The following is a 20947-nucleotide window of genomic DNA, read 5'->3' as shown; positions in this document are numbered from 1 at the left end:
CAGCAAAAGCCGCAAACCATAAAATGGAGACTATAATGGTTGATATGTACAACACCTGAGTCAAATGCCGATTGCTGAAGAAGACTTATATAGGTACTGTATCTCTGTTTTATAACAAGGACAAAGACTAAACTGTTACTTTAAAATAAATTGCATTTACATGCCTACCTGACTTCTTGCTGATTCTTCAACAATGATGGCTGAATCACCTGTTATTAACAAAGGATCTGGTTTATCGCAAGCCTGCTGTGGTGTCAGAGTATTTGTGCAGTTTCCAATTGGAAAAAGAATCTGGCTTTTCCGAGAGCCTGAAGTTAATGAAACCTCATGGCAATAGGAACGAAGAAAGGCTCGAACTCCATCGATCCCAACAAACTGTGAGACGGGAACACCAGTGAAATTCATACTCCCAGAATCACACAACTGAGAATTCCTCCATCTGCGTAGTCTGAGTGCCATCATCACAAGTAGGAAAGTGAAAAACAAGCAGGAGACAAAAGCCACAGCGACCACCAGGTAGAAGGTGAGATCTGACTGCGGGTCTGCAGGAACTGAGATGCTGCTAATATCAGAGAGGCTTTCAGGGATGCTGTCGGCCAGCACCACAGTGACCGTGACGGAGGCAGAGAGAGGGGGCTGCCCGTTGTCCTTCACTAAAACCACCAGGTTTTGCTTGAGAGTATCCTTGTCCAGAAAGAAACGGGCTGTCCTGATCTCTCCAGTATGGAGCCCAATGGTGAAGAGCCCTGGCTCTGTGGCCTTGAGTAACTGATAGGAGAGCCAGGCATTTTGGCCAGAGTCTGCATCCACTGCCACCACCTTAGTGACCAGATATCCAGGCTCAGAGGAGCGGGGAGCTAGCTCTACTCCAGTGGAGCCATCAGTGGGAGCGGAAGGGTACAAGATTTGAGGAAAGTTGTCATTCTGATCTAAAATTAAGAGAGTCACTGAGACATTGGAGCTGAGTGGTGGGGAGCCTCCATCTTGGGCCTTGACCAGAAACTGAATTTCTCTGAACTCTTCATAATCAAAGGAGTTTAAGGCATAAATAATCCCAGTTTCAGAATTAATGGACAGGTGTGTTGAAAGAATGGACTTCTTGTTTCCTTCAATTATTGAATAAGTAATTCTGGAATTTTCTTCCCAGTCTGGATCATTTGCTGTTAAAGAAAATATCGAGGCTCCTCTTGGATTATTCTCTAGGAAATAAGACATGTAGGACGATTCTGTAAATACAGGAGCGTTGTCATTTCTGTCTAGAATCTGAAGTGAGATAAGAGCAGTCGTAGAAAGCGATGGCGTCCCGTTATCAGCAGCAGTAATGATGATGTTGTAGTTTGCTACCCTCTCCCTGTCAAGGTTGTCATATGTCACTAAACTATAAAAGTGGTTAACAGATTTCTTTAGCTGGAAAGGCAGTTCACTTGGAATTGAGCATATGACCTCACCATTGACTCCCGAATCTCGATCTTGTACATTTAAAAGAGCAATCACAGTGCCTACTGGAGAGTTTTCAGGTATGGTATTGATTAAAAAGTTGATTGCTAATTCAGGGGCATTGTCATTCAGATCCATAACCTCGACCACAACTTGTGCCCAGTCACTAAGCCCTCCCCCATCCTCAGCATTCACCTCAAAGTCATATAATGAAGACTCCTCATAATCAAGGTTGCCTGCAAGCATTATGATACCGGTTGTTGAGTTTAAAAGAAACATTTTAGAATCTTCCTCTGTGATTTTTTTGAATGAGTATTTTATCTCTCCGTTGATTCCTTCATCTACATCAGTGGCTCTTAAAGTTGCTACGGTGGACCCTTTAGGAATGTTTTCCTTGACCTTAACTTTGTAGGATGGCTGGCTGAAAACTGGCACATTGTCATTTGCGTCCAGAACGATAACTTGGATTTGAGTAGTGCCAGATCTCACTGGATCACCTCCATCAGTAGCTGTGAGGATTAGGTCATGAACTGGTTGCTCTTCCCTGTCTAGACTTTTTTCCAACACCAGTTTGACGTTTCTAGCACCAGTTTCTCTTGTTTGTACATCTAAAGAAAAATGGCTGCTGCCCATGAGATGGTAGCTCTGTATAGAATTTATGCCCAGATCTGGATCTTGACCTTCAGGAAGAGGAAACTGGGACCCTAGCATAGATGACTCACTAATTTTCAGTTTCTGTTTCCCTGATGGGAACTGCGGAGCATTATCATTTATGTCAATAATTTTCACTTCAACTCCATAGATCTCTAACTTACTCTCAATAATAACCTGTAAATTTAACATGCACTCCTCTGCCTTTCCACAAATTTCCTCTCTGTTTATTCTCTCAGAGGTTTGTAAATGGCCAGTGATGACATTTAAAGTAAAATATTGACGCGTACCTATACGGGAGACAATCCGGAATCCGTGTTCTGAAAGATCCTTTCCATCCATTCCTAGATCCTTTGCAACATTCCCCACAAAGGAGCCTTTCTGCAGCTCTTCAGGAATGGAATAGCGAATCTGCCCAGAAACTGCTTTCCAAATGAACACCATGATAAAGCATTGCAGAATTCCTTCTTTATTCTTCCACAGCCTTTGAGTTTCTTCCATTTCTTGGCAGGTTAAAAAACACAGATTCTAGCACAAAAGCTTTTGTATTTGCAACTAATTTTTGCTTCAAAGCAAGTGTAACCTTGTTTCATTCCCTGAAACGTCTGTGGAAGTCTGATCTGTTGTATGTTGTACTTACCTATTAAAGAATTGCAAGACTGTTAGCTAAAATCAAGTTGGTGAACAGCGGCACCCAGAGTATCAGCTAAAAACTGCAGATGGTTTTTTGCTTTAATGGCAATTTCACAATGCCATTCTAAAATTCTTCTTTAGATTTTGGGCATGGGCAAGTCTCTGAACTTTTATGGGGGCCTTTGTCCCTAGGTTTCCCTGAAGACACCTGTTATTAACAAAGGATCTGTTTGATCACAAGCCTGTTGTGGTGTCAAGAGTATTTGTACAGCTTCCATTGGAAAAAATAATCTGGCTTTTTTGCAAGCCTGAAATTAATGAAACCTCATGGCAAAAAGAATGAAGAAATGCTTGAACCTCATCAATTCCCATGAACTGTGACACTGAGACACAGTTCACAGTTTCCTCCTGTACCATGAGTAACTTCTAGAAACAACAAACCCACCTGCTTTTATAGTTCTTAAACTCTTAGACTGAGTTAGATTTGAAGCCAGAAGTTACATTTAAACATATGGCAGCACAATGCAGAATTGACCTAACATTGGTAGTCTTTTATGTATTTTCATCCCACTTTATGTACTGATACTGATGTGATAAAATGTTCTTAAATCCAAGTATAGCCCTTCTACAAGCACAGCTCTATATGCACAGGAGTATTCTTGATGGGGAGGGTATAGCAATATTTCTTTAAAAGTCCATGCATGGAGTAACACAATTGAAGAAGGAAGGAGTATTGCAGCTAGGGACTACATTGGCCCTATAACATTAAAGCTTTGATTTAAAATGTATACCACTTTACATTCAGATACCGTAACTGAATTAAGTTACAGATCAGTGATTATCTAAATATGTCTCAAATAGGTTACATAACTTTATTGTGATAAAATCTCAATTATATATGTGATTAAAATACTGAAAAAATACAAATACCAGTAACTACAAGCACAGCAAACACACACATCAAATCAATACCCAGCAATCACAGGCAAACCAAAGCAAAATGTCTTTTAAACATAATAGCAAAATCCAACAAAGAGCCACAGCAGTTTGGGTGAATAATCATACCAACGGTTCTTGTAGGTTATCCGGGCTGTGTGACCGTGGTCTTGGTATTTTCTTTCCTGACGTTTCGCCAGCAGCTGTGTTACACATCAGTGTTACTCCTCTGAAGATGCCTGCCACAGCTGCTGGCGAAACGTCAGGAAAGAAAATACCAAGACCACAGTCACACAGCCCGGATAACCTACAAGAACCGATGAACTCTGACCGTGAAAGCCTTCGACAATAATCATACCAACTTTCCAGACATAATAATGCAAACTCAAAGTGAATAAATAAGCAATGCAAACAATGCAAACTCAAAATGAATCAACTAAGGGGGAAGTTTTAAGTATTCTCCCAAAACTCAAGAAGGACAATACCAATACTGGTGGGACTATGCACCCCAACCTCAAATCCTTCCCTCCACATGGGAGATATAATACGATGCTTGTGGAAAGGTGTTAGTTGCAGCCTTTAGGTGAAGGTGCATTCTGCAATTTTATTATGGTTAATTAAAAGCAATCATTTTACATAACCAGTTGGGTATCGATATTGGGTGATTTTGGTGGTCTTTTGTATCTATCCTCTGTCAACAAAACAGAGTTCTGTGATACCTACTGGACAGCATGGTCCTGGTCAGCAGATTCAACTCCAGGTCTCAATTAACATTGATCGCTTGAAGTAACTTGTTCCATTTAGTTCATCAAAACTCAGGTATGGCTTACTTTTTAAAATAGTGCCACATTTTAATTCATAAGAAACTCAATGGATAACAGTTTCAGAGGGTTACCCTCAATGGATTATACAACACATATTAACATTGTAAGCATAAACTGTCCCTCTCAAACTTCAAGGTTCATTATAAGAGAGTCCTTAGAGTTTTTCAGATATTTCAAAGTACCTTGATCAAACATGAAACCTTGACTTTCTTCTTGATTCCTGAATGCTCTGCCAAACACCAAGTCATTGCAAAACCCTGGTCTATATCTGACTCTCATCTCTTACACCCACTGTAAGATGGCTTATACCAACACAGACTATCAACTTCTGTTCTCTAGACTTCTTACACTTCCAATTATCTCATCTCATTTCCCTTCTCTCAAAGTCAGGTTGTAAGCTCACTTTCCTGTTTATTGAAAACATTTATATCTGGCCTTATCTCTTCAGATTCAGTGTAGCTAACCATGCAAAACTAGGCTACATTGCACTGACTGTTGAAGGAGCAACCTGCCTTTTTTGCTTATGTTTCTCCGTAATATATGAAAATATATATGAACATTTGAAGCTGCCTTATACCAACACAGACCATCAGCTCTCCAACATCTCATGTGAATTTTTTCCTGCCCCACTACCTGATACATTTGTAATTGTAGATGGTGGGGATTGAACGTGGAATCTTCTATATGCGCAACAGGCTAGAGAGCTGAGCTGAGCACTGAAATTTCAGAATAAACTGCTCTAAAAATCACAAAATTTGGGTCACTGAGGGAGCCAAAGTCTTAATATACATATAAATACACATTTAATATACACATATAAATATACAAAGGCACTGAGGACTTACAGTACCATTGTTTAACTCTGTTAAAAATAAAGATATTTTCCTGGTAACTGCATCCCCTATAACAGAGGTGTACAATGTATGTCCTGGGTATGCCCACCAACACATTTTGGTGTGGCCCATGGATCCCACTGCCATTTCAGGTGGCTCAGCAGGGGTTGCTGGACACCAAGCCCCTATCTGGCTACGACTTCAAGCAAGGCCAATTCAGTGGTGTCAGGGTCGCTGGATGCCAGTGAAGCAGTGTCAGAAGAGATAGCTGGCAGTTCCCAAGCAAGCTGCCAAGAGACACAGACTCCTTGGGTGATTGTCAAGGCGAACCCTCCGATTCCTATACTCTTACTAGAGTTCCAGTTCTTATGAAAGCCTGGCAGCTCCAATGATTGGCGTGTCATGCAATGCTTTATATAAATAGGACTAGGAAATGGCCAATAAGGACATGCTGTGCCTCCCACAGCCAAGTGGGGGCAGAGAGGAAGAGGGTCGTGGCAGGAGCATTGGGTGTGAGAAAGGAAGGGCAGAGGAGGCCTCATCAGTTGGAACACCCAACAAATGGAAAGGGGGGGAGAGGTCAACACATGATGAAGTGGTGTCACAACAGCTGACCCTCAACTCTCCCACCTCACCCCATTCTTTTCTGCCTCTCAGTCATCTTCCCCAGCTTCGACCAGGTATCTGCTCCACTCTCCCATTCCAGGTTTGCCTTTGGCAGCCCTTTGTACTCTCTATTTTTCAGAGAAACAAGGGAAAGGGAAGGAACAACCTACCCAATGAGAATGAGCAGCGAAAGCACAGAGGTAGAGGTGGGATTGTTGGGAAGGTGATTCCGCTATCAGCATGGTTCAGGGACTGGATTCTCCAGGAGCTCAGATAAGGACTATGCTTCAGGATAGGAAAAGTACTTCAAGCTTGAATGTTCCTTTCTTCTGGTAGGAATGGGACCAAGGTCCCAGACACTCCCCTTGATCTGATTCCAATTGTGTTGAGAGCTGCCTCGTTTTACAAGGCTTTGGGAGTACTTGGCTTCTTCCTCTCTCTGGCCCAGCTTCTGACTGTGATATGCCTAAACCTAATCATTACTTTCTGGCAGTAAGATGACAAAAAATTGTCATGTTTAAATGTTACCCAATTCCCAGCATCCCAAGTTCTGAGACTCATGTGGGACAGATTGCTAATGTAATGGGTCAGGACCTGATGATGTCATATATTTCCACATAGGGTTGCCAGCTCCGGGTTGGGAAATACCTGGAGATTTTTGGGTGGAGCCTGAGGAAGACATGGTTTGGGGAGGGACCTCACCAGGTCTATTTTCTCCAGGTGAACTGATCTATGTCTCCTGGAGATCAGTTGTAATAGCAGATCTCCAGCCACCACCTGGAGGTTGGCAACCCTAATTCCACAATATAGCCTGCTTAGTTCCAATCAAAATTGATTCTGGTCCATATAACTGTCTGAGTTGTGCAGTCCTGCACTATAAGTTATAATTCAAAATGGCACTGCAAACTGATATGAATGAAGGTAAAGGAGGCAGCATTATTTTCCAGATGATCAAGATAAGAAAATGATCCTACTGTTACAGTACATTTACACAAATGGAAGTGTCTGCATAAGACTCCAGTTCTACTTAAGGCTTCTAATAACAGATAAATTACTACACCATAAATTGTAATTATAAAAGTCCACAAAGAAAATAACAGATGTACAAATGTTTTCTTAGAGAAGTCTTGGGTAGAAATTCACCAGTGAAAAACAAAGAGATGATTTTTCAGTTTTCAGTAATTAGACAAAGCATAACTCACCTGTCCAAAGGCTTGCCCTTCTTGGTTCGTATTTGAATCTTCTGCAGCAAAGAAAGTTTCCGGTTTATTAGAATCCTGCTGAGCTCTCAGGGTGTTCGTACAGCTTTCAATGGGAAAGAGAACCTGACTCTTTCGAGAGCCTGAAGTTAATGAAACCTCATGGCAATAGGAGTGAAGAAAGGCTTGAACTCCATCAATCCCCACAAACTGTGAAACTGGAACTCCGCTGAAATTCATACTCCCAGAAGCACACAACTGAGAAGTTCTCCATTTGTGAAGTCTGAGTGCCAACAACACCAGAAGGAAGGTGAAAAACAAGCAGGAGACAAAAGCCACAGCAACCACCAGGTAGAAGGTGAGATCTGACTGCGGGTCTGCAGGAGCTGAGATGCTGCTAATATCAGAGAGGCTTTCAGGGATGCTGTCGGCCAGCACCACAGTGACCATGACGGAGGCAGAGAGAGGGGACTGCCCGTTGTCCTTCACTAAAACCACCAGGCTTTGCTTGAGAGCATCCTTGTCTAGAAAGAAACGGGCTGTCCTGATCTCTCCAGTGTGGAGTCCTATGGTGAACAGCCCTGGTTCTGTGGCCTTCAGTAACTGATAGGAGAGCCAGGCGTTCTGACCAGAGTCTGCATCCACTGCCACCACCTTAGTGACCAGGTATCCAGGCTCAGAGGAGCGAGGGGCCAGCTCTACTCCAGTGGAGCCATCACTGGGCAGAGAGGGATACAGGATTTGGGGTGAGTTGTCATTTTGATCTAAAATTAAGAGAGTCACTGAGACATTGGAGCTGAGTGGTGGGGAACCTCCATCTTGGGCCTTGACCAAGAAATTAATCTCCTGGAACTCTTCATAATCAAAGGAGCGGAGGGCATAGATGGCTCCAGTCTCAGAGTTTATTGAAAGGTAAGAGGAGAAAGGCCTCACCTGGTCTTGAATGATAGAATAAGTAATTCTGCTGTTCTCCTCCCAGTCTGGATCGTTTGCTTTTAATGTGAAAACCGAAGTTCCGGCAGGTGTATTTTCTGTTATAGAGGATATGTAGGACTTCTCTTTAAAGGTGGGTGGGTTGTCATTTTTGTCTAATATTTTCAGGGGAATGATGGTCGTTGTGGAGAGAGGAGGGTTTCCTTGATCAGTTGCTATGACAGTCACATTGTAAGCTGATATTATTTCTCGGTCTAGGGCTTTGTCAGTCACCAAGCTGTAATAATTGTCAAAGGTTTTCTGTAAACGAAATGGCAGGTTCTCAGAGATGGAGCACCAGACCTTCCCGTTGTTGTCTGAATCCCTGTCTGTTACTCTTAACAGTGCAACTGCAGTTCCTTGAGGGGAATCTTCACTCACAGCATTGGTGAGAGACGTGACTGCAATCCCTGGTGCATTATCATTTACGTCAACAACAGTCACCAAAATATTTGCACGGCCTGATAGACCTCTCCCATCACGGGCTTGGATCTCCATTTCATACATGGTATTCTCTTCAAAATCCAAGTTCTCTTTCACCCTGACTTCTCCAGTCTTGGAATCCAGATGGAATATATTTGAAGCTTTTTCTGATGCTTGCCTGAATGCATACGTTATCTCTGCATTTATGCCTTCATCTGCATCAGTAGCATTAACTGTTACTAGCAGAGAATCTATAGGGATGTCCTCCATTGCAGTCACTTTATAAACAGATTGTGAAAAAACTGGTGCATTGTCATTTGCATCTTCAACAACAACCCTGATGTGTGCAGTTCCGGATTTCACAGGATCTCCTCCATCACTGGCTGTGAGGATTAAGTCATGGAAAGCTGCTTCTTCCCTGTCCAGAGACTTTTCTAGTATAAACTCAACATATTTGCCTCCATTTGCACCAGTTTGCACATCAAGAGTAAAATGTCCATTGGGGCTAAGTTGATAGGTCTGTAAAGAATTTCTTCCCAAGTCTGGGTCCTGTGCATCTGGTAGAAGGAATCGGGACCCTGTGGCTGTACTTTCTGGGATTTTTAACTGTGTTGTCTCTACTTGGAAAGTTGGTGCATTGTCATTGATATCTTCAATTTCAATTTCAACTATGTAAACCTTCACTTGTTCCTGAACAAGAATCTCTAACTTTAACATGCAAGTTAAGAGCCGTCCACATATTGCTTCTCTGTCCACTCTCTCATGAATACACAAATGGCCATTTTGGAAATCAAGGGCAAAATATTGTCTCCTACCTTCTGTAATAATCTGGACACCTCCATGCGAGAGTTGCTTCAAATCCATCGCCAAATCCTTTGCGATATTCCCCACAAAGGAGCCTTTCAGCAATTCCTCAGGAACTGAGTACCGGATCTGCCCAAAAACTGCTTGCAAAAGAGATCCCAGCACGAGAAAGAATAACTCTCTCATTGTAATATCTGATGGTATTTGTAGATTAGCCATTTCAAACTGTGCAAGGCTTTACTACTCCTATCAATAAAGACTTATGTTTACCTTCTTTATTTCTACACACAGATGCTTAAATTGAGCTCATTTCAAGGAAGAATGCATGCATTTAGGTCTTCCTTGTATAACCCTCCCAACAAAATCTTCCCTTTCGTTTCAGATCAGGAGAATACAAACCTTTTCTGTTTCTGTGTAGTAGTGGGTTATCTGGAATAATTCCTACAGACTTCTCTCCTGGTTGGTGAACAGCGACAATGTCCCAACAAGTAAGTACAGAATTTTTAAAAATTACAACAATGTGGTTGATCTTGAGGTTTAAGAAACTATAGATTCCTTGCATCTTTTATAATAGCCATGAAAACAAAATGCAAGTTAAGCATTCATTTTAAAATTAAGGAAATATTTTGTTAAATGTATCAATTGCATTTTGAAATGCATTAACTCATCCCCAGTAAAATAAGAAACAAAATGAGTTTGTCTTAATTTTGTGTAACAGCTCTAAGTCAATAATACTAAGTCTCCAGAATGTTATAATATTTTATTCCCTCAAAACATGGGATTACCATGTACTTCTGTATTATCATTTAAATGTTTTCATCACCACAATCATGCCCATTTCTGGGATATATGTCTATGAATTTGTGCATACATTTGTCTGTTAAACTAGATGAAAATTTCAACACAGATGCTGGAAGAAGGGCAAATTCTCTGAGAAATTCACTAGCTGCAGCAGAGTCTAGAGGAGCTAGTGGTCCCACCTGGGGGTGCACATTCCCATTTACCTCAGATACATCTAGGAAGTTCTAGGGGGAATTTCCAGAGCATCACCATGAATCTTCACATCAGCTGGATCAGGGAGAACATAATCAGTGGATCTAATGACAATTTCCCTTTCTTAGTTCCTATCTAGACATCCCTTAACAAAGTGATAAAGAAGGAACATTTTTCAGAGTCAATACACATTTTAAAAAGTGAAATTGTGTGGTTTATTGTTTTGACTTGTCCCACTGGAAGAGGAGGATGAAGAGAGAGATGAGTGAGGTGTGTGTCACTGTATGTGTGTGTGTGTGTGTGTGTGTGTGTGTGTAGTGTGAAGGTTCAGGCAGAAGTTTAACAGTTAATGTCTACATCTTTCAGTAGTACAAGTTTCCCAATATCACCTTGTTGAAACTACAGGGGTGCCCTATCCTTTCCTACAGCAGCACATTTTAGAAGTGGTCTTTCCTTATGCCCAAGATTATAAAGTAGCAGATAGAAATCTCAATAAACCTGAAGACGTGATACTGAAATGCTAAATAAAAAATGTTTCTGGCAATAAATCATTTTTTTTGTACTGAGTGCTATTCAGATGAAACTTCGAGACGATGAAATATATATGAACAGGTATGTCAAGCTGTGTGATCTTATGTCTGCCATCCCATGCACACTTTTGGTCCTTCACCTCAATAAGCAAAAAGACAGATCTTATGGTTAAACTAATGTTTATTAATTTTTAGAAGCTGAACTGCAACTGGCAAACTCCATACCTCCACCAGTTAGCGGAGACATTGTGCCCCAAGGGCTTGCCAGCATATGGGCAATCCACCCTGGCGCCAAGCCTGGGCGGTAATCAAACAGCTCGTCACTGATCCTTGCTTGTACCACCAATATTGCGGCAAGAGATGCTGCGATTCAAGGCCACTCCCTTTACACTCGACAGCATGTGGGTCCAGGAATTGATTACATGCACTGAGAGAGTTCCCTCCCCACGCACCTGGATTTAGGATTGCCAAATCCAGGTTGGGAAATTCCTTGTGATTTGGGGGTGGAGCCTGGGGAGGCTGGGGTTCAGGGAGGGGAGGGACCTCAGTGAGGTTTCATGCCGTAGAGTCCTCCCAACAAAGCAGCTGTTTTCTCCAGGGGAGGTGATCTATGTTGTCTGGAGATCAGTTGTAATTTCGGGAGATCTCCAGACCCCACCTGGAGGCTGGCAACGCTACCTGGATTGGATTGACCAGTTTCATTACTTTTCCCTTTTCTAAGATACCTCCAAGGGCTTGACCATTACTAACTTAAACCTGCCACCTTGGATAGGGCTTTACTAGTCTTGTTTGACCAGGCATATTTACTTCTAAGCTTCCATTCCCTTTCACAGTATGGAGCTGGCAAAAAAGGAGCTTCTCAAAGTCAATTTAGTAGAAGTCCCTTCCCCCCACCCCCCAAAAAAATTCCTGCTTGGCCCTGAAGTGACCAGCTGTTCCCAGACTGCACAATTGGGAGGGAGGGGTATCCCCTCAAAGAAGGTTGGCTTTATGTAGCCTGCAGATGCACCCGGTGAATGGCAGGCCAATTAAACTGCTGAGTTGCCCCAGCAATGAGCTATGACTTTATTTTTAACATTGAGGAGTTATCAGACAACGGCTTTCTTCTCTCAAAGTGGGAACCGGCCCATTTGGGAGTAGATTCCATGACAGCTTGTGGGATTTACCAAGTAAATTCTGTTTTATTTAGCCCTTCTTGCAATCTTGCAATCTATTATAACTATTGACTGTTGTATGATAACAATTCACTTCAACATGGATGTATTTCTAAAGAAATTTTAGCTTCAGAGAATGCTGTGACTCGTGAAATAGGAAGGCCAGATGCCAGGCCAGATGCCAGTCTCCAACCACTAGCGCTGCAGCGCCAGGCCCGAACACAGGCGGAGCCTGCCGCCAGCATCAGGACGCCGGCAAAGGCCGCAGCAGCGACTCAGGAAGCATTCCCAGGCCGCTGCGTTGCCTCCTAAGCCCAGTGCAGCCATTCCAGTCAGGAATGTGCTGTTAATCTACTTGGCTGAGGACCAAAAATGAAATAAAGATGCTTGGAACCAAACAACGAGATCAGATCCAAAGATTCCACTTATGGAAGGAGTCATACTCTCACAAAAGGAATCCTTCTATGAATACACAAAGACCCAATCCATTATTAACATCATATTAAGTATTTACATTGTATTAACAAAGGGAATGAACTAATGCAGGTAGTTATGAATAGAAATACAGTAGAATTTCCTTCTGGATCTAAAAATACAGTAATTCACTTTACATTAAAAATCCTCAGAAATACCAGCTTACCTCCTGGGATGCTTGTCCTTCATTTGCAATGTTTAAATCTTCTGGAAGGTATTTGAAACCCGGTTCTACAGAAACTTGCTGAGGCGTGAGAGTATTTGTACAACTTCCAATAGGGAAAAAAATTTGGCTTTTCCTAGAGTCAGCAGTGAGAGAAACTTCTTGGCAATAGGAGTGAAGAAAGGCTCGGACTCCATCAATCCCCACAAATTGTGAGACAGGAACACCGCTAAAATTTACACTTCCAGAATCACACAGCTGTGAAGTTCTCCATCTGTGAAGTCTGAGTGCCAGCAACACAAACAGGAAGGCGAAAAACAAGCAGGAGACAAAAGCCACAGCGACCACCAGGTAGAAGGTGAGGTCCGACTGGGGGTCTGCAGGAGTGGAGATGCTGCTAATATCAGAGAGGCTTTCAGGGATGCTGTCGGCCAGCACCACAGTGACCGTGACGGAGGCAGAGAGAGGGGGCTGCCCGTTGTCCTTCACTAAAACCACCAGGCTTTGCTTGAGAGCATCCTTGTCTAGAAAGAAACGGCCAGTCCTGATCTCTCCAGTGTGGAGTCCTATGGTGAAAAGACCTGGTTCTGTGGCCTTCAGTAGCTGATAGGAGAGCCAGGCGTTCTGGCCAGAGTCTGTATCCACCGCCACCACCTTAGTGACCAGATATCCAGGCTCAGAAGAGCGAGGGGCTAGCTCTACTCCAGTGGAACCATCAGTGGGGATAGAAGGGTACAAGATTTCTGGAGTATTATCATTCTGATCCAGGATGAAGAGAGTCACTGAGACATTGGAGTTCAGTGGTGGGGAGCCTCCATCTTGGGCCTTAACCAGGAAATTCATTTGCTGGAACTGTTCATAATCAAAGGGACACAGAGCATAGACAACACCTGTCTCAGTGTTGACTGAGAGAAATGAGGCAACTGAAACTGAAAGGTCATTCCCATCAAGAATGGAATAAGTCACTGTACAGTTAGTACCCCAATCCAGGTCATTTGCTTCCAGCATCATCAAGGAGGCTCCAGTAGGGTTATTCTCTTGTAAATATGATGTATATAATCTTTCTTTGAAGATGGGTGCATTATCATTTATATCTAGTATCTTTATTGGTAAGTAGGCAGTTGTAGAGAGTAGTGGTGTCCCGCTGTCTGTTGCTGTGATTGTCAAGTTATAATGCTCAACAACCTCTCTGTCCAGATTGCCATCTGTCACCAAAGTGTAATAATTGTCTACAGACTTTTGCAGTTGAAATGGAAGGTTTGGAGGAATTGAACATGTGACCTTCCCATTTTCTCCGGAGTCTTTGTCCTTGACATGCAATAGAGCAATTACAGTCCCACTCTGTGAATTTTCTGATACTGAGGTGAAGAATGACGAAACTGTGATTTCCGGAGCATTGTCATTTGAGTCCATAACTGTTACAAAAACCTTAGCAAGAGATGACAAACCTTCTGGGTCCTGAGCTTGGATATCTATTTCAAAATATTCCAATTCTTCAAAGTCCAAATTCCCTTGAACTGATATTTCTCCTGTTTGTGAATTTAGTAGGAATATTTGAGAAATTTTCTCTGATTTTGATCTAAATGTGTATGTTATTTCTGAATTAACTCCTTCATCAAGGTCTGTAGCTTTCACTGTAGTCAGAACAAAACCTAGTGGAACATTTTCCAATACAGTGACTTTATAAATTGGTTGGGTGAAAACAGGGGCATTGTCATTTGCGTCCATAACAATAACGCAGATTTGCACACTTCCGGACCTGACTGGGTCTCCTCCATCAATGGCTGTTAGGACAAGATTATGAAAAGACTTTTCTTCCCTGTCCAAGGAATTCTCAAGTACCATTCCAGCATTTTTAACTCCACTTTCTCCGGCTTGTACATACAATGAGAAATATTTATTATTACTTAATTCATATCTCTGGATAGAATTGATCCCCACATCTGGGTCCAGCGCATCTGCAAGGAGAAACCTTGATCCTTGTGCTGTGGTTTCTCTGATGCTAACTGTCAGTTGTTCCATTTGGAATCTTGGGGTATTATCATTAATATCTGCTATTTCAACTTCAATGGTATAAACTTTCATTTTGTCTTGAACTAGAATCTCAAATTTTAGCAAGCATTTCAAAATCTGACCACAGACCATTTCTCTGTCGATTTTTTCAGAAGTGTATAAATGTCCATTTTCCATATTAAGAGCAAAATATTGAGTCTTACCTGTGGAAATGACATGGACTCTGTTGTTAGATAACTTATCCATATCCAGCGCCAGATCTTTTGCAACGTTTCCCACAAAAGAACCTCTTTCAGTTTCCTCAAGAATCACATAGCGAATTTGTCCACAGGCAGCTTCCCAGACGATCATCTTCATGATCCAAATAAGAATGGTAGTTTTGTAGAACTGAGATCTGTGATTTTCTGCCATCTCTGAATTGCTAATATGCTCATCTACTGACAGATTGTCTTTTCTCCTTAGATAAGTCCCTTTTCTAAAGCAGCAGCAGAGATGTTTTCACAGAGACCCAAACATTAATAAACCAGAATGTTATCTACCTTTCTAAAAATGACTGCCCATCCTCATGTGCATCTTGGAAGCTCAAGTCGAACCATCTTTGTGTTCTTCTCTCCAGCTGCAGAGTTGTGCAGGCTAAATTTCTAGCAGTTTTTTTTCCTTCAAAAAATGGATAAACAGCGCCGCCCAGAGTTGCATCCAATAATTTCAGCTATGTAGATAAAACACTATCTTATTTTTCTCAGAAATAAATGTCCTTAATGAATACATATAGTCATGCCCTAATTTTAAAGTTACAACTATATGAGGTATAGTCACTCTATACCATTTTGGTTTATTAATCTTCTTCACTATATAATTCCCATTTCTCAAGTTGTAATCTTCTTTTCATTGTAAAATGAAGCAGTCTATACATTTATACTTTATTCTCTGTGTTTCTGTACCTGATTTCATTCCTGGAATATGCTTTTGTAATTTTGCTACCATATACAAGAAAATACCGTACGGTTTTCCAGCCAATAGGAATTCTAATAAAACATTTGCTGAGACCTAAACAGTGATGCACTCTGCTCCATGTGTGCTGAGGGGCTTTTCTGCTACCCCTTCCAGAAACAGTTCCCCCTGTACCCCCACCTAGAGTAGCACTTCATGGGGTATGAGGGGATGATGCGAGAAGGAAATCCCACCGGAAGTGTTGTAGTAATAGGTATATGATGCAAGCCATTATCTTCTGGCTCCTTCCATTTCATGAATTATTGCTGTTGGCAGTCTAACCTGAAGCATTTCCCTTCTCCAATCCTCTGTCTTCACAAGCAATGTTTGGAGTGTGTTTTAATGAGGACTGGTAAACTGGGATTCATGCCCACCGCCCTGCTCATAACTAACCTCAGACATCTTGGGGGGGGGGGGTGTCCTAAGCAAATCTTCTAATGCCTGTACAGATGTGCTCTGGTAAGGGGAAGGCTCCTCCCTGTTCACTGCTGAGGTGTTACTAACCACATGACAGGGAGGAGAGAGGGAGAACAAGGGCATTTGGGATAAATTGTAGGAGATGGTAGTCATGAAGCTCATACAACCAGCAGAAGGATGGCCACATAGGAAGGACCTAAGGAAAATGATTGGACTCGGGGGCAGCCAATCAGCTTGAGGTGGACATCCCCAGTATTTGAGTCTGAAGATGAACAACCACAGCTATGCCTGTGCTTTTTTAAAGTTAGTCCCATGCAGGGCTTGAACCACTGACCCTATGCATGCTGAGTCTGTGTTCTTCCACAGCACCAGGCCTGTCTCTGCAATCTTACTTGCCCTGGTATAAATGTCTGGTAATGACAGGACCAATGGAGGATTCCAAATGTCACATGATGGCTCTCTTTCTTGTGTGCCTAGGTGGTTGTCTACTTAATGTTCCAGTGCATGATGGTTCTAGTCCTGCCTCCTGCATTTATTTTGCTACTGACCAACTTGTGTAAATGAGATTTTTGCTTTAGTCTCAGCTTCCTCCTTGGTGGAATTCAACCCTCCCTGCTGTTTCCCACAATGGTGCTTTTCTCTAGAGAGTTATGGGAGTGACAACAGGAACGCCTTCTATAAATGTTCTGTTGTATGTTCTCTTTTTGCTGTCCTAGTGATTTGGTATGGGCTGTGGAAAATCATGCCTCTCTCAGCAAATGCACCACTAAGAGGAGGTACTGGATCATGAAAAACTGGCATGTGGGTTCATAAATGGAGAAGTAGTCCTTTAGATATGCAAGACTCAGGCTATTGAGAGCTTTAAAGGTAAGCCCCAGCACCTTGAGTTGAACCCAGAATCATACTGGGTAGCCAATGCACTAACTATCACACAGCCATTTAATACAGGTGTTAAAGAAAACTGATGAAAGAACAGAACCATGGAGGATACCAAAGGGAGAAAGAATTAGGCTCTTCCAAGAGCAGGTGGTCAGTGAACCGTTATGGCAATGAGAATGAAGAAAAGCTCTTACTCCGTCGATGCCCACAAACTGCGAAACTGGAATGCTGAAATTCACACTTTGAAACTCACAGCTGAGGATCTCATCCAGCCATTTAATACAAATGTTAAAGAGCACTGGTGAAAGAACAGAACCATGGAGGATACCAAACATGTGTACATTAGACTAAAAATCCACCCAATCTATTTGATAGCAACCCCACTGACTTTCACCTCCTTTTCAAGACAATTCAGTAATATTTGATGGTCTGAAGTATCAGATGTCACTAACAGATCTAAAATAATCAACTAAGAGGCTATCCATTTGTAATCAATCATCCACCAGAGGATCCAACACCATCTGGGTACCATAGGCAGGCCAGAAACCCAGCTGAGAGGGGTCAAGGACAGATGATTCATCCAGATATCTTTCTGCCACCACCCATTTAATCACTTTACCCAAAACATCAGTCTCACAATTAAAGATCTCTAGCCACCACCTGCAGGTTGGCAACCCTAAATCCAGACCAGCAATAACCCAACTGATATCTGTTCTGGAAATAATGTAAAAGAACCTCACAACATCAAAAAAAAAAAAAAAAAAAAAAACCTTTACATCTACTTTAACCTTATGCACAGTCCCCATGCCTTGTGTAGGTACAAATGAGCAAAAATATGGTATTGAGAAAACAGAGAAAGCATACATTTTCTCTATGGAGTGAGTGTAGAGTGGGGCTGTCTGGTGACATGATACTGTAGATGCATGGCTGAGACAAAATAAACTTGCAAATCCTACCAAAAATCCATTATTCAGAACCAATTTAAGCCCTTTCACAGCTCAAACCTCAAGGACGAATTTACTCTACAACCCTTAACAAATTCAACTTTATGTTCTTTGCATAAATGTCTTCAGACTTAACCATAGAGTGTGAAACTCACCTGTTCAGAGTTCTGTGGTTCTTTAGCACTGCTCGAATCTTCCAGAGTTAATAAAGGACCTGATTTGTCAGACGCTTGCGGGGGTTCAAGAGTACTTGTACAACTTCCAATGGGGAAAAGAATTTGGCTCTTCCGGGAGCAGGTGGTCAGTGAACCGTTACTGCAATAAGAATGAAGGAAAGCTCTTACTCCATCGATGCCCACAAACTGTGAAACTGGAACTCCGCTGAAATTCATACTTTGAGAGTCACACAGTTGAGAAGTTCTCCACCTGTGCAACCTGATGGCCAGCAACACAAGCAGGAAGGCGAAAAACAAGCAGGAGACAAAAGCCACAGCAACCACCAGGTAGAAGGTGAGGTCCGACTGGGGGTCTACAGGAACTGAGATGCTGCTCAAGTCAGTCAGTACATCAGGGATGCTGTCAGCCAGCACCACAGTGACTATAACTGAGGCAGAGAGAGATGGCTGCCCATTGTCCTTCACTAAAACAACCAGGTTTTGCTTGAGAGAATCCTTATCAAGAAAGAAACGGGCTGTCCGGATCTCTCCAGTGTGGAGTCCTATGGTGAAGAGCCCTGGCTCTGTGGCCTTGAGTAACTGATAGGAGAGCCAGGCGTTCTGACCAGAGTCTGCATCCACCGCCACCACCTTAGTGACCAGGTATCCAGGTTCAGAAGAGCGGGAGGCCAGCTCTACTCCAGTGGATCCCACACTGGGAAGGAAGGGATACAAGATTTGGGGAGCATTGTCATTCTGATCTAAAATTAAGAGAGTCACTGAGACATTGGAGCTGAGTGGTGGGGATCCTCCATCTTGTGCCCTGACCTGGAAGTTAATTTCTCTGAAATCTTCATAATCAAAAGAGCTCAAGGCATAGACAGCCCCGGACTCAGAGTTAATAGAAAGATAAGATGAAAGCAGGACATCTCCAATGTTTGTTTCAATGATGGAATACATTATTCTGCCATTTTCTCCAAAATCTGGGTCATTTGCCTTTAAAATCAAAATCAAAGCACCTCTTTGGTTATTCTCTGCAATCTGAAAAATGAAATTTGTAGTCGTAAAGATGGGTGGGTTGTCATTTTCATCCAAAATTTCTAATGGGAAGTATGCTGTTGTTGAGAGAGATGGGGTCCCTTGGTCCGTTACTGTGATTGTGATATTGTATTCTGAAACTTTCTCCCTGTCCAGGCCTCGATCTGTCTCCAGACTATAATAATTATCAAAGGATTTCCTCAACAGAAATGGAAGGGTTGCTGGTATGGAGCATGTGACCTCTCCATTTCTCCCATCATCTCTGTCATTTATATTTATCAGGGCTACGGCGCTTCCGGGAGGAGAACCTTCTAGAACCTTGCTGAAAAGTGCGGTAATTGTGATCTCTGGAGCATTATCGTTTGCATCCAAGATTCTTATTACCACTTTGGCACGAGTAGACAATCCAGCCCCGTCTTGGGCTTGTACTTCCATTTCATGTAATTTAGAATCTTCAAAGTCCAAATTCCCAATGACTGATATTTGTCCAGTAGAAGAATCCAAGTGGAATATTTTGGAAGCTTTGTCTGAAATTTTTCTAAATAAATACTTTATCTTTGAATTTATTCCCTCGTCAACATCAGTGGCATTCAAAGTTAAAATGCGGGACCCTTTTAGGATATTTTCCACAACACTCACTTCGTACAGAGACTTACTAAAAACAGGAGCATTGTCGTTTACATCTGTAACAGAAACATGGATTTGAACAGTACCTGACCTGATGGGATCTCCTTTGTCAGCCGCAGTGAGGATCAGCTGATGCAATTTCTGTTCTTCTCGATCTAATAACGTTTCAAGGACCAGCTCTGCATATTTGACTCCATCAACTCCAGTTTGTACATCCAAAGAGAAGTGCTTGTTACTACTGAGATAGTAGCTCTGGAGAGAATTAGACCCTAGATCTGGATCCTGAGCTTCTGGTAAAAGAAACCTTGAGCCGGGGCCTGTGCTTTCAGCAATTTTAAACTCCAGTTCTTCTACAGGGAAACTGGGTGAATTGTCATTAATATCGGCTATTTCAACTTCAGCGGTGAAAAACTTCATCTTGCTCTTGACAAGAATCTCAAAATTTAACAGACATTTCTCCATCTGGTGGCAAATCTGTTCCCTATCAATTACTTCATTGACAAACAAATGGCCATTTCGTAAATCAAGGTCAAAATATTGATTCATACCTCTGGAAATTATCTGGACTTCGCTGCTTGACAGCTCCTTTATATTCAGTGCGAGATCCTTTGCAATATCTCCAACAAAAGAGCCTTTCTCCATTTCTTCAGGAATCAGATAGTGAATCTGCCCATAAGATGCTTCCCAGACAGTGACCAGGATTAAGCAAAGTAGAATTCTCTTTGGATGGCACAGTCTCCTTCCAGCCATTTCCAGATAGTTGCTGTTAGACTGCAGTATGGGGTGTCTTTTTCTGTAAAAATTTGCCAAATTGTTCTGTTTGCAGATCCAGACACAGTGAATGTGAGTCTGAGCTGTGTTTGTTCTCTCTTGAATGAGAGAAGAGCAGAGCTGACTAGAATTCATAGTTCTCTTTCTTATGAGCAAACAGCGACACTCAGAGTTTCAACCAAGAATTGCACTTTTCCTCCAGTGTTTTTCATTAAAACATGTACTTCAAGCGAAGATATTCATTTATAAAATATCTATCTTTATACTGAAACTCTGATAAATACTATCTTGTTATGTGTTCTAACTTACTATGAAATGTTAAGATCACATTATGGAAGAACAAAATAATATTTTATTAAAATGTTTGACAATAAATGTTTAATAGAATGTACAAGGATATTTTTTTTCTAATCCCAACCATATTAAAAAAAATCATTGTTTTGGGGCAACCCTTTAACTTTTAAATAAAAGCTACAAAGCA

General features: G+C 41.9%; 3 protein-coding genes across 3 annotated transcripts in view; all 3 read right to left on the bottom strand.

Annotated features, from left to right (window-relative positions):
• LOC130488791 (protocadherin gamma-A12-like) overlaps positions 1–20445 on the bottom strand; it is a 358724-nt gene extending 338279 nt beyond the window's left edge. Inside the window, exon 1 of the mRNA XM_056862442.1 lies at positions 18031–20445. Within this exon, the coding sequence (XP_056718420.1) occupies positions 18031–20445 (2415 nt within the window). The remainder of the gene's footprint in view (positions 1–18030) is intronic.
• On the bottom strand, positions 157–2589 carry LOC130488794 (protocadherin gamma-A9-like). The gene has a single exon (XM_056862452.1). The coding sequence runs from the start codon at positions 2587–2589 to the stop codon at positions 157–159; it is 2433 nt and encodes an 810-aa protein (XP_056718430.1).
• On the bottom strand, positions 5968–15056 carry LOC130489186 (protocadherin Fat 2-like). The gene is made up of 3 exons (XM_056862923.1): positions 12636–15056; positions 7123–9543; positions 5968–6048 (listed from the first exon to the last, which is right to left on the bottom strand). The coding sequence occupies exons 1-3, from the start codon at positions 15054–15056 to the stop codon at positions 5968–5970; spliced, it is 4923 nt and encodes a 1640-aa protein (XP_056718901.1).
• Positions 20446–20947: the final 502 nt, after the last annotated feature.

The sequence above is a fragment of the Euleptes europaea genome, chromosome 17 (genome assembly GCF_029931775.1).
Source record: "Euleptes europaea isolate rEulEur1 chromosome 17, rEulEur1.hap1, whole genome shotgun sequence".
NCBI classification, from domain to species: Eukaryota; Metazoa; Chordata; class Lepidosauria; order Squamata; family Sphaerodactylidae; genus Euleptes; species Euleptes europaea.
This window is presented reverse-complemented; position numbering and strand designations above follow the sequence as displayed.

Coding starts and splice junctions, on each gene's coding strand:
- LOC130488794 (XM_056862452.1), bottom strand. CDS start 2,589: ATGGAAGAAACTCAAAGGCTGTGGAAGAATAAAGAAGGAATTCTGCAA.
- LOC130489186 (XM_056862923.1), bottom strand. CDS start 15,056: ATGGCAGAAAATCACAGATCTCAGTTCTACAAAACTACCATTCTTATT. Junction 9,544..12,635: donor AAGGACAAGCATCCCAGGAG/GTAAGCTGGTAT, acceptor AGCCTTGCACAG/TTTGAAATGGCTAATCTACA. Junction 6,049..7,122: donor AAGGGCAAGCCTTTGGACAG/GTGAGTTATGCT, acceptor TCTGAAAAATAG/AGAGTACAAAGGGCTGCCAA.